This window comes from Scomber japonicus, chromosome 18, assembly GCF_027409825.1.
Source record: "Scomber japonicus isolate fScoJap1 chromosome 18, fScoJap1.pri, whole genome shotgun sequence".
Taxonomy (NCBI): domain Eukaryota; kingdom Metazoa; phylum Chordata; class Actinopteri; order Scombriformes; family Scombridae; genus Scomber; species Scomber japonicus.
The window spans coordinates 24,983,050-24,998,865 of NC_070595.1; the positions used below are offsets into that span (position 1 = coordinate 24,983,050).

At 42.4% G+C, this 15,816-nt stretch overlaps 1 protein-coding gene across 1 annotated transcript in view; it reads left to right on the forward strand.

Moving 5' to 3' along the window:
* Positions 1-12,172, forward strand: part of syt3 (synaptotagmin III) — a 30,250-nt gene extending 18,078 nt beyond the window's left edge. Inside the window, exons 6-10 of the mRNA XM_053338504.1 lie at positions 5,558-5,776; positions 7,331-7,451; positions 9,969-10,140; positions 10,882-11,011; positions 12,083-12,172. Of these exons, the coding sequence (XP_053194479.1) occupies positions 5,558-5,776; positions 7,331-7,451; positions 9,969-10,140; positions 10,882-11,011; positions 12,083-12,172 (732 nt within the window). The remainder of the gene's footprint in view (positions 1-5,557; positions 5,777-7,330; positions 7,452-9,968; positions 10,141-10,881; positions 11,012-12,082) is intronic.
* The last annotated feature ends 3,644 nt before the right edge of the window (positions 12,173-15,816 follow it).

Sequence of the window (15,816 nt, forward strand, 5' to 3'; positions counted from 1 at the left end):
GAATGTAAGTGATGGGGGGACAAAATCCACAATCCTCCTTCAGTTTAAAATGTATTTAAAGGTTGAGGCTAATGTGAAGCTTCAGCCATCGAAATGAGTCAAAGTTACGATGCTTCACAACGAGGGAATTATATAAGAAAGAGACTGTAACTGTGGAAGATGTCCATTTAATGTCTAATTCAGAGTGCTGACGCTTCATATTATCTTCAAATGAACTTTTAACCCTCCTGTTATCCTCGGGTCAAGGAAGGAAGGGAGGGAGGGAGAAGGAAGGAGGAAGGAAAGAAGGAAGGAAAGAAAGAAGGAAGGAAAGGAGGGAGGGAGGAAGGAGGGAAGGAAGGAAGGAAGGAAAGAAAGGAGTAAGGAGGGATGTAGGAAAAGAGGAAGGAGAGAAGGAAGGAAGGAAGGAAGGAAGGAATGATGAAGGAAGGCAGGAAGGAAGGAAAGGAGTAAGGAGGGATGGAGGAAAAGAAGAAGGAAGTAAGGAGAGAAGGAAGGATGGAATGAAAGGAGGAAGGAAGGAAGGAAAGAAGGATGGACGGAAGAGGGAGCAAAGAAAGACGGAAGGGGAAGAGGGGAAGAATGAAGGAAAAATTAAAGAAAGAGGGAGGGAGGGAGGGAGGAAGGACGGAAGGAAGGAAGGAACAGTCGAAAGATATGGGGTCAATTTGACCCGGGAGGACGACAGGAGGGTTAAATACATTTTTTACTCAAATCACAGGAAGTAAATCCTGTTCAGGTCCTCATACGGGCACAAGACTATTGTTTTTAGAAAGACTTAAAAAACTGCGAACTTATCCTTAAATTCAGTGGAAACAAACACATGTTTAAAAGATGATCAGCTCCGACTGATTTGCTGATTTTCTTCTTGCCTATTTCTGCTGCTCTGATGACCCTGCGTCCTCATGGGGAATCATCACAGTTTCACTAATGTAATCTAATCTAATCTGGGACATAATTTATTCAACATAATGTGCTCCAGACTATTACAGAGTACTCCTACTCAGCTTCTGTGTTTTATTCTGGCATTTGAGGACAGTTGAGTCAATATGTGAGTACATTTCAGGACGCTCTGTACCAAGAAATGCACCCTTAGCCCTAAAAAAAAAACCTTCCTCCCCTCTAATTTATTCTCAGTGGAGAAGCTCAAGACCCATGAGCTCAGCTGTCTCACAAAAAAAGTGAGTTGTAGCTCTCTGTTTTCACATCCATAAATGTCAGCAGAGGTTGTTTTCTTTACAGTGTTAGGTGAGAAATAGTGAAGTTGAAAAGGGTCCGAATTGACTATAGAGATAGAAAAGTAGGAAAAGTATGCTTTCGGTGATAATGAAGCTGCGTCAGTTTGAAATTTGTCCCTTTTGGTCCCCACCCCCCCCCCTTTTGTATGACTGTCTCCTGTATATCACAAAAGCCCCTTCAGCAGTTCAATGAGCATGAATGCTTCAGTCATTTGCATAATACTGCTCCTCTTTTGTTTAGAGTGTGCGATTGTTTAATTTCAATCACATCCTCATTAACATTGAATTTTTTACACCACTCATATTTTGCCACGCTTTTATCCCCCCAAGCTAATTTCAGAGGGAAAAAAAAAAAACCCAGACGAGTCACCTACGAGTCTCTGCTACAGCTTTGAATTTCTGCTTTTCCAACGCTGAGCAGCATCTCCATCAGCTGCATGCTTAATCCAAAGCTAACAAGTAATCATCAAGTGCCAATAAGCCAGAGTGACGGACCCACTCATGCAGTGACAAAAGTTGGATTTGGAAAATTGAGTGTGTGTCACATTTTAATTATCACCGGCTTTATTGCGTGGCAGCGTTTATATCAAATGCTTTCATAGCAAATAAATCCCAACAGTGAATCAACAAATAGCAAAATAAAAAAAAATAAAAAAATTTGTATTGGAGATGAAATGAGATTGAAGACAAATTTCCAAATGCCGTCTGCAATGTGTTAACATATGATGAGCAGGAAATTACAATTGATCTCTTTCCATCAGGCTGCATTCTCCGATTTGGTATAATCTGTTTTTCTTTGACTTGTTATTAATGTGACGGATGAAAGAGGCAGAAAACACAACACACACAAACACACACACACACACACACACACACACACACACAAACACAGTCACATGAGAAATGTGTTGTGAGCATTTCAAGAACTCCTCTTGCATCTTTTGTAAATGCGTTTGGGAAGAAAATATTGAGTGTTAAATTTAGTTTGAGGTCTTTGTTTCATTTCTGCAGCTTCAATTTTTAGTCCTCATCCCATAAGAAAAGGTGAAATTCGCTTTTGTCCCTCCGGCTGAGGAGCGAGGTCAGCCAGTGAGGTTAATTATCTTGCTCAAGGACATCTTGGCGAGATATGTCTCCTTTTCGGGAGACAACAGGATGGGTCTAAAATTCAGTCTGACGGGGAAGTGACACAGCTCAGGTGACGTCAGTATAAGGTGACTTGAGATGAGGTGATTTTTGCCTCATTAGTAGGAAGCAGGTTGGCCGGATGGCTCGAGGGCAAAAAGCGGACTTTGGTGTTAGCTTCCCACCGCCGACCGCGAGCCTAATGCTTCCAGCTGCGAGTCAGGACATTGTGGTGTTTACTGTTGCCAATGACGATGAAGGTTATCTAACTTTAATGATGTCTAAACCACTTTTCAAATGATTATTTTATCCCAAATCATGCTCCATCAGTACATTTAAAACCAAATGAAAAGGTCTGCTAAAAGCTTCTCAGCTCTGTAACTACTGACTCTATTGTGTCCTGTGTGCTTTTTGGCTTTGTACTGTTTCTTATTGTGCTGTAATATGTTTTAAAATTGACTTAATGAAAGGACTTGTAGATGAAAACATGCTATAAGCTCTGGTACAGTTAGGGTTGGGGTTGGGGTTGGGGTTAGGGATAGGGTTGAGGTTGAGGTTGTGCACTGGCCTACAGACCTGGGCTATCCATGTCCTTAATACGGTGTGGTGTGGAATGGTAAATGGAGGAAGTATGGCAGTGAGTATAGTGTGTCTGTGGTTCGAATCCCAGCGCTGGCATCCCAGGTCTCCCACACACAGGGGAGCAGCCAACACGGCCACCCACCCACCCACCACGTGCCTCCCAAAACAACAAAATCTAAAAACCAACTTAAAAACGGGGTATTTTAACCTCTGTAATTTCTTTTTTTGTCCTTTGGTTTATCAAGGCTTTATAGGGGTAAAAGATTGGCTGTTGGGATGTGTTGTGTGATAAAACCATATCAATCATTATATGATTATATATATAAAAAAAATATATTAAAAAATAAATAGATTAATAGAAAGAGTAATAAATAACTAGATGGAAGATGGAATGAAAGGAGGAAGGAAGGAAGGAAGGGAGTAGGGAGGGAGGAAAGGAGGAAGGAAGGAAGGGAGGAAAGAAGGAAAGAAAGGAGTAAGGAAGGAAGGAGGAAGGAAAGCAGGAAGGAAGGAAGGAAGGAAGGAAAGGAGTAAGGAGGGAGGAAGGAAGGATGGAAGGAAGTGAGGAAAGAAGTATGGAAGGAGGGAAAGAACGAAGGAAAAATTAAAGAAACACACAGGGGAGCAGCCAACACGGTCACCCACCCACCACATGCCTCCCAACAAAATCGAAAAACCAACTTAAAAACGGGTATTTCAACCTCTGTAATTTCTTTTTTTTGTCCTTTGGAAAGAGTAATAAATAACTAGATGAAAAGTTCATTAGAGGACTTGCAGATGAAAACATGCTATAAGCTCTGGTACAGTTAGGGTTAGGGCTAGGGTTAGGGTTAGGGGTTAGGGGTAAGGGTCTAACACTGTACATGGTCCCAATAAACAAATTATTATACTATCTTAACCCTAACTTCATGTTTTTTTTGGTACCTGAATCTAACTGGAGCTTAACCACAGCGTTGTCACCCCATAAAGCATCATTATTTTAACAGTAATTTGTTTTGGAGAGCAGCACATTATGATCCAGTGGGTCGTGCTGGAGTGCATTTCTACAGTAAATAAATAGCGTAAATGTAATTTTAGACGTATACTGTCATTTAATTACGAGGGTGCGTTGCTCATTTTTGAAGGAATGCAGATCAATTTAAATACTGAGTCATGACATGGCTTTTTCCTGCTTTCAGCGTAATGTGATTCATCCTACAGGCAGTTAATCAAAGCTTTTATATTCACTGCTGCAAACATCAAGTCTCTGGTAGCTCTTCTTTGAGGGGGAAAAAAAAACATTTGGTTCACAGGAAATGATGTCTTTTATGTTTCCAATTTGTTTGGGATGAAAAAAGAAGAGCTTGGTGGTTTGAAGGAGAAAAAGAAAACAGGAGAGAGAAAAAAAAAGAGGGAAAAAAAATACCACTTACTGAAACTCCAACTTAAATCAGAAGGAAAAGATTCAGTACTGTACATGCTGGCCAATGTCAAGTGATCCTTGGCAAGCACACAAACAACACAACAGCAGGAGCTCACTGTTAAAGATGCTTCTACTAAAAACGAGACCCCCCGTACCATCCTGTAGTAGAAAAAGGATCCTGTAGGTCACAGCCTTGAATCTTTTTGCTAGTCAGCACTACAGCACTATTTTCACACATGTAACTTCTGCATTGATGGTTAGGGTTGAGATCCCAGATAAAAGCTACCAGACAAATGGAAAAATCCGCCTCCACTTACTGTTTTGTTGAAGACTGGTCCAGAATCCTTGGTATCTACTCTGCTTCTGCTGGAGTGGGGAAAAAAAGGATGTTTGTTTAGTTGAGGAAATAGAGTTGTACCTTGTGAAACAGATTAGAAATGTGCTGTTATGTGCAGCAGATGGCATATTTCTCATACCAAGAAAAAAAAAAATACAACATTCTTTGAGTATTCTGGACGCGTCTTCAAAACAGCAAGAAATAGTTGTCAAGAAAAATGACTGGGTTTTTTTTTTTTTTTGTTAAATCTTGCTTGAATTGATCTTTGAGAAAAAGCTTGTCTCTATATCTGTAACTGGAATCACTACTGTAGAAGATTCAACTGTAAAAACGGGGAAGAGAGGAAGGGAGGAAGAAGGAAGGAAGGAAGGAAGGAAAGGAAGGAGAGAAGGAGAGAAGGAAGGAAGGAAAGGAGGGAGGAAGGAAGGATGGAAGGAGGGAAGGAAAGGAGGGAAGAAGGAAGGATGGAGGGAGGAAGAAGGAAGGAAGGACTGAAGGAGGGAAGGAAAGGAGGGAGGAAGGAAGGACCGAAGGAGGGAGGGAAAGGAAAGAAGGAAGGAAGGAAAGGAAGGAAGGCAGGAAGGAAAGAAGGACAGAAGGAAGGAGGGAGGGAGGGAGAAAGGAAAAGAGGAAGGGAGAAAGGAAGGGAAGAAGGACAGAGGAAAGAAGGAAGGGAGGAATGTAGGTTGGAGGAAAGAAAGATAGAAGGAGGGAAGGAAGGAAAGAAGGAAAGGAAGGTAGGACAGAAGGAAGGAAGGAAGGGAGGAAAGAAGGAACAAAACAGACGGGATCAACTTGACCCGGGAGGACGACGCGAAGGTTAAAAAAAAGAAATAAATTCAAACAATTCTTGTCTCTGGTTTTCTCTCTCAGGTCCACAGAAAGACCCTGAACCCAGTGTTCAACGAGACGTTTCAATTTGGCGTGCCGCTGAATGAGCTACATTCCAGGAAGCTTCACTTCTCTGTCTATGACTTCGACCGCTTCTCCAGACACGACCTGATCGGCCAGGTAGTGGTGGACAACCTGCTGGACTTCAGCGAGGGCAGCGGGGACAAACCCGTCTGGAGGGACATCGTGGAGGGGACCGCGGTAAGAATCACGCTCAATCACAGCAGACATCAACATCAGCCCCCCCCCCCCCCGAAAATAATCGCATTCAACTGGAGAAGATGCGCACGTTCGATTAGATTAGAATAGATGAGATTTCAATGAGCCTTGTGATGATATGCGGCCGATGCAGCTGCAAATTATAGGCCGAAGCGGGGAAAATAGGATTGAATCAAGAATTGAGCATATCAAACACGACACAGGTGACACTTCCAATTCTAGTAGAGAAGAAGAAATCCATGCATTATTGGTGTGAAAATGAATTGGGAATATAGGCAAGAAGAAAAATAAATGAGAGTAAGTGTAAACACAAATTACAAACATCATATGGGAGCGTGAATCCAAATGATGAATGCAACAAGATACTCACATGCAAAACTATTCATATTATAGTTTATTATTATAGTTTCATTTAACCCTCCTGTTGTCCTTGAGTCAAGGAAGGAAGGGAGGAAGAAGGAAGGAAGGAGGGAAAGGAGGGAGGAAGGGAGGGAGGAAGGAAGGAAAGGAGGGAGGAAGGAAGAGAGGAAAGGAAAGAAGGAAGGAAGGAAGGTAGGAGGGAGGGAGGAGGGAGGGAGGAGGAAGGGAGGAAAGAAGGAATGAGGGAGGGAGGGAGGGAGAAAGGGAAAGAGGAAGGGAGGAAAGGAGGAAGGGAAGGAAGGAAGGGAAGAAGGAAGGATGGAACAGAGGAAGAAGGAAGGAAAGGAGGAAGAAAGGAAGAGAGGAAAGGAAAGGAAAGAAGGATGGAAGGGTGGAAGGAAGGAAGGGAAGAAGGAAGGATGGAATGGAGGAAGAAGGAAGGAATGGAGGGAGGGAGGAAAGAAGGAAAAGAGGAAAGAAAGGAAGGAAGGAAGGAAGAGAGGAGAGGAAAGGAAAGGAAAGAAGGAAGGTAGGAGGAAGGAAGGTTGTGTAGCATTGTATCATATAGACAGAAGTTGTTGGTAAAGCATAGATTCATTCTCAGTCCGGTAATGTAAGACAAATGGCTCAGGAGAGTTTAGATAGATTACTGGAAAGGTACCGCTGGTCACATCCAAATTTTTTATCAAGCGGTGTTCAAGTAGATTTATATGAAATATTCATAGAAGGCTATTAGCAAATTATACTGAGCAATGTCTTAAAAAATCTTTGGCATGGACCACAGGCAGCAAGAAGATCAGTAGATGAGAGAGGAGGGAGAGATATAAAAAGCCTGGAGAATCGTCACCTCTACTTAACACTTTCCTCCACTCGGGGACATCGACAGATTGGCATATGATTCATTTACAGTGACGGCGCTCCCCCCTCCGCCTAAACACTCTGCCTGTCCACATTAGGACACCTGCCGTCAACGGGCATCTGCCACAGATGTAGCTCTTTTTTTGGCCACAGTCAATCATAACAAACTAAAGTATATCTGTCTGTTAGTGTTCTTCCTGTCTCACTCTGTGTTTGTGTGTAAGCCCCGCTCCATTACTGATCCTTGTTTGTGTGTTTGTGTGTGTGTGTGTGTGTGTGTGTGTGTGTGTGTGTGTGTGTGTGTGTGGTGACTTACAGGAGAAAGCTGATCTCGGGGAGCTTAATTTCTCGCTGTGTTACCTGCCCACTGCAGGCAGGCTCACTGCTACAGTCATCAAGGCCACCAACCTCAAAGCCATGGACCTGACTGGCTTCTCAGGTAAGGGATTAACACACATAGCTAGCAAGTCTGTCTGAAAACTCATTTAAGGAAAAAATATGACAGAAAACTGCTTTAAAGGGGGGTGTATCATGCAGATTTCCATGTCTATATTTATATTCTGGGGCTCAACTGGAATATCTTTGCATGATTTACAGTTCAAAAAGCTTCCTATTCATTTTATGCTGGCTCTTTATTCAGTCCCTCAGTTCAGCCTCTGTCTGTAACAGGCTGGTTTTTAAGACCCACTCTCCTTCTATACGATAGTAGTCGGATTTCACTTCTTTTTCCTGTTCATTACTGGAAATGGTTCAATGCTTCGAGCTGAAATCTGATCTGAAATATGAGAGTGGACAACACGAACAACCAGTGGTGCAACTTTAGTAACAAAGGCTGCAGAACTGACAGCCATTTATGAGCATACATGAACAATGTGGTGTCATCGAGAGGAGGAAGTAGAGGTAAATATTGTACAAACATGGCTCAAGCTTTTGATTTTCAGAGAGCATTTTGCACACATTCACCCCAAGTCTTGGACCTTTAAGCCTTTGTAGGTCTGCTGTGGTAGAGGTAGAGGTAGAGGTAGAGGTAGAGGTAGGGTTAGAGATAGAGGTAGAGGTAGAGGTAGAGCTAGAGGTAGAGCTAGAGGTCACTTTGTGTCATGATATCTGGTCAAAAACAAAATCTATTGAACCCTTTTAACTTTTTGGGCAATCTTTACCATTTGTACGAGATAGAGGCTAGATACAGGTTGTTCTATGGTTGCTATAGATACAGATTGTGCTAGTGTAGAAAAGGAAGAATAACACAAATCACTGCCGACATAAGAAATCCTGCCAGAGACATTTTTGAAGTTGAGTTTCATTTTTTTTCATCTTGTACAGAATGAGTCTCTAGCATGGAACAAATGAGGTCTGTAAAATATAAAATATAGGATCAAAGAGAAAAAAAATCCATGTTTTATGTCTTTCATAGTCTCAAAGGGTTAACCATATTTAACATTGACATCTGACATCCAAACAAAACTAAGAAAAAACTCCCATATGTCACCTTTAACACTATCTGAAAAAGAAACTGCTACTAGTGATGTATTTTGCTTTCCTGGGTGCTTTAAGCTGATACATTCTGACTGAAGACATATAATGTTTGGGCCATGGAGAGACATTTTTCATAAAAAAACCCATTAACACTGAAACATGGGGCCAGTCCTTCAGAATAAAAGAGTCAGCAGAGTTGTCATTTAGCAGCAAATAAAGAGACAAAGGTTTCAGCCTCAGTAGACCAGATCTGCTGCAGTTTGAGGGTCAGTTTGTATTTGTATAACCTATTATCAAATCTGTTGCTTCTATTCTCATTATCATTACCGCTTGCTCCTTTTGTGACATTATGAAATCAAGTAGAATTGAGAAAAGCTTGTTAAAGTGAAAGTAGAAAAAAGTAAATTACCTTTAATATTGTTCTAAATTATTACTGAAATGCACCAAGCATCACCAGATGAATAATTTCTTACTGCGGAAGGGTAGATGTTTTAACTTATAGAAGTAGAAGAGGTAGAGTTTATACATAATAAATATTTCACCCTGAAGCTGTAAAGTATTTTAAATTTTAACAAACAATAACAACCAGTAAAAAAAAAAAAATTAACAATGTGTTTTTGTTTCAAGCAGAATCAACCTTCAGCCGTAAAACATCAGCTCTGTCAAAGCGAGCCGGCTGAAAGGAGAAAGGAGAAAAAATTGCTTTACTCATGAGAACAATATCAAGAGATGTGATTGCTAATGCTAATATTGAATTAACAAAAGGCATTTTCTTCTTCGGTTATCCCTCACTTAAAGACGTGATGATTGCACCGGCAATGCCCTCTCCCATTAAATGAGATCTCAAATGATAATGGCCACACGCAGTTATTATTACCAGAGTGATCCCAGGATGATTGCAGAGCCTGAAAGATGCTTAAAAATGCAGCATTAAACTGGAGTCGTGAGCTTGTGTGCATGTGTGTGTGTGTGTGTGTATGTGTGTGTCTCCCCTGGATGCTGTCACCGAGCTGCACATGTTGAATGGATAACCGAAGTGATTCAACCTGTGCTGCTTTTTTCCTTTTGTGTTCTTAATCCAGCTTTGCCAAGGTGACTTGATTTTCATGCCTTTTATGTGTTACAGACACGGATACCTGTGAGCATAATACCGAACAGCGTTTGCAGGAGTCCCCTCTTATCTTTTCCTCTCTGCTTCCTCCCCCTCGTTCTCCTGTCTCTCTCTCTCTCTCTCTCTCCTCTTTCTTCTTCGCTGCTTTCGCTGCCTCTCATTCCACCTCTCTCACTTCCTCCTTTTTTTTTCTCTCCATCTCTTCCTATTTCCTTCTACATCCTTCCCTGCTCATTTTCTCTCTCCCTCTCCTTCCCTCCCTGTCATTCTCTCTCTCTCTCTCTCTCTCTCTCTCTCTCTCTCTCTCTCTCTCTCTCTCTCTCTCTCTCTCTCTCTCTCTCTCTCTCTCTCTCTCCGTGTCTCCTTCAGACCCGTACGTGAAGGCGTCTCTGATATGTGACGGGCGCAGGCTAAAAAAGAGGAAGACCTCCATTAAGAAGAACACACTGAATCCAACGTACAACGAGGCGCTGGTGTTTGACATTCCCAATGAAAACATAGAAAGTGTATCCATCATCATCGCAGTGATGGACTATGACTGGTGAGGAAGCTGAGCTGTTATTATATTGTAGCCTGGGGGGGCTTTAAGATGGAGCCGATCATTACTGTGAAGTGCACTGCTTATTGAACGCGTGTTCACACATGCAGCACGATGTTTGCTGTTGCTTTTTGGGTTATCACATCTTTGCGCCTGTGTCGAACACTACGAAGGCCCCTCATGAGTCAGCCTCCTGGTGGACGTCCCCTGTTTTACATAGGCGGGCACTTCATGAATAAGCATGATTTATGCTAATGGTGAAGGAAGAAGTGTAAACCTGCCAGTGTGGTTTTTTTTTTTGCTGTCTGCCGCTCGCAGCAACACTTGGCTGGCTGATGTGTTTGTGTATAGACGCACAACCACCCTATTATGTAGTCTGCCCTCCATTTGGCATCTCCAGTGTGTTTTTGTATGTTTGTGCTCGTGCCTGCTCCCCCGCTGACAACGAGCTTTTATAAAGGGCCGTGTGTGTATTTGTGAGCTGCTATTCAATATCCTTCCTCAGCCGCTGTACTCTTTTCCCAGTACTCAAGGTTGATAAATGAGACTCTCTCTGTCTGTTTCTTACAAACCCTGTCTCTCCCTCTCTCTCTCCCTCTCTCTCTCCCTCTCCCTCCTATATTATATCCCCGCTCTCTCCCTCTCTTCACCCCCCCCTCCTCCTCCCCTGTCTGCTCTCTGCTCTACTCTCTCTCTGTCTCTCTTGTCCTTGCTCCCATCCCTCCATCCCTCGCTGCGTGTCAGTATTGGTCATAACGAGGTTATAGGGATGTGTCGTGTGGGCAGCGAAGCTGAAGGTCCTGGGAGGGAGCACTGGGCAGCCATGCTGGCCAATCCACGCAAACCAATAGAGCACTGGCATCAGCTTGTGGAGGTAATGTGCATATAATCATGTGTGTGTTCATGTGTGTGGAAGCGTGACTCTATGTTTGTGCATATGTGTGTGTGTGCGTGAGGTGTGATTGTGCATCTATGTGGCATGAGTACAATGTCATAGCAAATGTTATGTGTTATATTTAGTTCTTGTGTTGGTGCTAGGCTTGATGACTAAAAACAATTATTTGAAGTATAGAGGTAGCTGAGCATGTGGTCCACACAGTGTGAAGGAGAATGATATTAAGCTTCTGACATAGATAGGAGTTATTTATAAGACTAGTTGAGCTAGTTGTGGCAGCATATGGAGCCAGTGTAAGGTAGCCTGGGCAGATACAGTGTAGATGTAAGGCCAGGTCTGTTCTTTGCTTCGGTGAGAGAATGGAGTCACCTGTCACCTCTCAGTAGATTTATGACAGCACAGTCTGATACCCACTACCTACTTCTATGGCAATGCTCACTCAACTTTCGGCACTGTGCTGAAAACTTACTATTTTCTCCCTACCACTAAGTATGGTTATAATAATAGTGGCAGTAGTTGGTGCATACACCATCAGAATAGCTTTGGAAACCAATTCCCTCTAAACCTTTCTGACGTTAGATTGGGGCAGTTGTGTCCAACAATTTCTGTAACTTTCTCAAAACCAGCTCACAAAGTATGATGGGTTTTAAAAAAATCTGCACAGCATACATCATCTTCTATCCTTATACCCTGAAAACTCTCTCTCAAGTCCCCCTTTTTTTTCTTTCTTTATGCAACTATTTCTGTCACTTCTCATGTGAACACCCAAGTGCAACGCTATGAATGCCTTGCAGGAGGAGACACTGAGTCTGTGTGCACCATTATCCCCCGTATTATAACAATCCTGTTCAGTATAACTATAAACTCATTCAGCTTCTAACAGAAAGGCTTCTTGTGGAGCATAACCTTGCTTTAACAGTAGGCTACTTGTGATAATGAACACAGTAATGTTAAAGAAATTAATTTTATTCTACTTCAGTGAGTATATATAAAGTGCTTCTTTTTGTCGTGAAGATTTAACATGAGTCAATTCTCCTTTTTCCATTGCAGGAAAAAGCAATCGGTACATTTGTGTCAAAGAGTGCAACAACACCCTCCCCTAAGCCGCACATCGTGGTGGACAGTCCTCACTCTGATTAAAACTGTGAGCCTCTCCTGGTTTTATATGCTTTCATATATATATATATATATATATATATACTGTGAGAATGTTTTCTAGATAGCAGTGTATTAGAATTGGGTCCATCATTATTCTACAAACAAGCCAGTACCTTTTTTATTTATTTATTTATTTTTTTTATTTCTGCAAGTAAACAGAGCTTCACTATAAATAAAGTATAGTACACATCCACATTCTCTGCAGCGTGCGCTCTCAAGTCAGATTTACACAGAAAAACTGGTCGATTCTTTAAAAGCATGACCTGACTGTGAGTGTGTGATAAAGAGGAGGCTGTGGAGCTGTCAGATGTAGGAGCTCTAAGGCACAAGCATCTGTATAATCTAGATGTTATGGGTTATGTAATGCATCTACCCCTCCTCCCTTCAGACTTACAGTACTGCATACTGTTTATGTATTCTCTCACCCCCCTGCTGTCTCTCTTGCTTAATCTGCCTCTTCTCCCTTACTCTCTCTTTCCTTAGGTCATTATCATCTCTCCAGCTCCAGACTTTCCTTTCTTTTCTCTCATCTGTGAATAATTCTTTCCATCAAAGAAAGAGAGACGCGGAGACACTGCTAGTGTCCAACTGCTAGTGCTGTTTTGCTCCTGCTAATGAGTCCTCCAAGTCCTGTGCTGCCGTTACCAAGCCAGGGTGAAAAAAAAAAGAAGAAAAAAAAAAAACAACATCCATCACAAGCTACACTTTGAGCATAAGACTACACATTTACAAACACATGCCGACACTTAATGAAACAGTAGGACCGATACCGGGTGTAAATTTGGGTTCTGGCAAGAGACACATACACATAAATCAAACACACACACACACATACATACACATATACACACACACACGCACTAACACACACAGTTTGTAGTATGTGCGTAGTCCATGTGTGCTTCAGAGTAGTGTAGTATTTCATCTAGGAGGAGTGTGATGTGATAAACTTTTATCTCTTGAAAACAAAAAGAGACAAACAAAAAAAAACAAAAAAGAGAAAGCCATCTGAGAATGGTCATTTCAACCAGGACCAAAGGTTCATGCCCTTGTACAGACTATAAAAGAAGAAAATCACTATGTCGATATTTTTCTTTGCAACTCTCGTGTACAGTATCTAACGTACTGTATAGAAAAAAAACATCTCATGTAGTACTTAGCAGGACAAAACATCCATGGAGGATTCTCCTGGCCATTTTGGACACCTTCTCCAGGCTCCGCACCCTCTGGTTTTTAGACTTATCAGGCTTATCTTCTCCAGAGGAAAGACGACCAAGTGTCCAGTGGTCTTTATTGATGTCAGAGGAGCGAAAAATGAGGACAGACTCACTAGTCTTAAGCATGTTACGCAACCTTGAAATGTGTCCCTCTTCCTCATGCTTTTTGTCACGACTCTCATGGTGCTCATCAGTATCAACTTTTTATTTTCTTCCAATTATTTTGCTCTGTCATTTGTGTGATACAACATACACATATAACTATCAGGAAAATAGTTTACTCATGCCATTTTTTTAGTCCACGGAGGATGAGATGGTGTGAGCCTCTGAGAGACACGGACTATCGGATCATCCCCAGCTTTCTGGCCAAACTGGCAGACTTCTCCTAACGGGGGACAACACAGGTTGAACCCTGCGTTTAGGATCGGACCAGCATCTGTTTGGAGCGCACTCGCTGGAGGATGTATCCCACAGGGAAGGATATCACCATTTTTATTTTTCTACCATTCCAGGACTTTTTTTTTTCTTCTCCTTTTCTTTTCTCAAGAAGTCATCGTCCAGCTTCAACTGAGGAAAAAAAACGTCCACATCATGTCCCTGACAAGACTTTAGAAGGACACACACGTCCGTGTTGCTTTTATTAGTGTGTGTTTCCGTGTTTGTGGGCGTGTTTGTTTTGTATTCGTGCGCGTCCGTGTGTGTGTGTATGCCTGTGTGTCACTGTGACCTTGTGTGTGACACGTTTCTGTGCTCACCGCCTCCCTCGTCCTGTTTCTGTCTTCACCCCCCAGCCCCCCCTCCCCTCCCCCCTCCCTAAATTCCCCGGCATCCACAGACAAAAAAATGCTCGTCTCGGAGCCAAACGTGTCTTCTGTCCCATGTCTTTACAAGGAGCCATTGCGTGTGTGTTTGTATGTGTGTGTATGTGTGTGTGTATGTGGGAGAATGTGTGTTATGTGTGTGTGAACTATATGTGCCTCATTGCACTAGGTGGGGAAACACTGTCTTTCATAGACATTAGTTTGTATTGTCTATGTCGTCTCTGAAATCAGCTGCCAATCATTCAGCCATCCTCTCTAACCCTTTGCCTGATGTAAGTAACTGTGTTGATCGTGTACTTCTTTCAGTAATTTGTGTACTGTATGTCCGAGGGATAAAAACAGATGGTATAATGATTGAAATTAAAATTGTTGGGTGTGCTTTGATTAAATTTAAGGGAAGTAACACAAAAAAAAAGAGAAGAAGAAGAAGAAAAAAAACAACAACTTCTATAAGGCTCATTTGTTACGGCCTACCGATCATGACAAATTTAGATCCCCTTAAAAAAAAAAAAAAAAAGAAAAGAGAAAAAATAGCAAGAAAACAAGGAGGAGGTGTTACGAGAAAACAAGCGCCTGGGATTTTCTGCACTTCCTGTGTAAACCGATACAGACTTATAGAGCCATGTCTGTCACCGCTACTACGACTACTACCGTAACCTCAGCAACAAAAAAAAAACAACAACAGTACAACACCTCACTACAGCTACTTGTATTGCTATAACGTTGCCATTCTCCCCCCCGCCCCCCTCTCATCCTTTCACACACAAACACACGCACCTTTATCATAGAAGAGAGAGTGTGTGTGTGCGTGTGTGTGTTGTCTGTTGAGGGATCTAGTTTCTTTCTCTTTACCTTTGGACCGTTGGAAACATGGTGAGACTTCCTGGTGTACTTGATTGGGTATATATATACGGGACGGTGACACTTCCTGCATCATACCTGCAAGTATTCTGTGTGGTTTTTCCAATCTGGGGATTATTGATCCGCTTGTATAAGTAGATATGGTATTGAACCATTGGTCTCGAAGCCCCATAATTCTCTCTCTTTCTTCCTCTCTCTCTCTCTCTCTCTCTCTTTCTCTCTCTCTCTGCTTGTGTCTAACCCTATTTAGCCCTGGCGTTACTGACTGGTGATAGATTACAAAACTCATAGTGGAACCGGCACATCATTCCCTCTTTCTCTCCCTCCATCCCTCCATCCGTCCGTCCGCCTGCCACCTCCCTGCATCCCTCCCTCCCTCCTCTCCTCTCCTCCCACCCCTTTCTCACTCTCTCACTCTCTCATTTTCTGTCTGCCTGATTACTGTCTGATTACTCATTCTCTCGTTCTCTCCTCCAGCTATCCTTACACCCCCCACCCCCCTTACTCTCCTCCGCCCCACCTCCACCTCACCCTCAACCTCACCTATGCATTTATCGCTCTATTTTTTCCCTCTCCTCGTCCCTTCCCCACCTCCCACAGCTATCTCACGTCCTTCCATTTTACCCAGATTTTTCTTTCTTATACTTTTTCTTTTTTGACACCCCTTCCTCTCTATTCTCTCTCTCTCTTTCTCTTTCTCTTTCTCTCTCCCTCTCTCTCTCGCTGT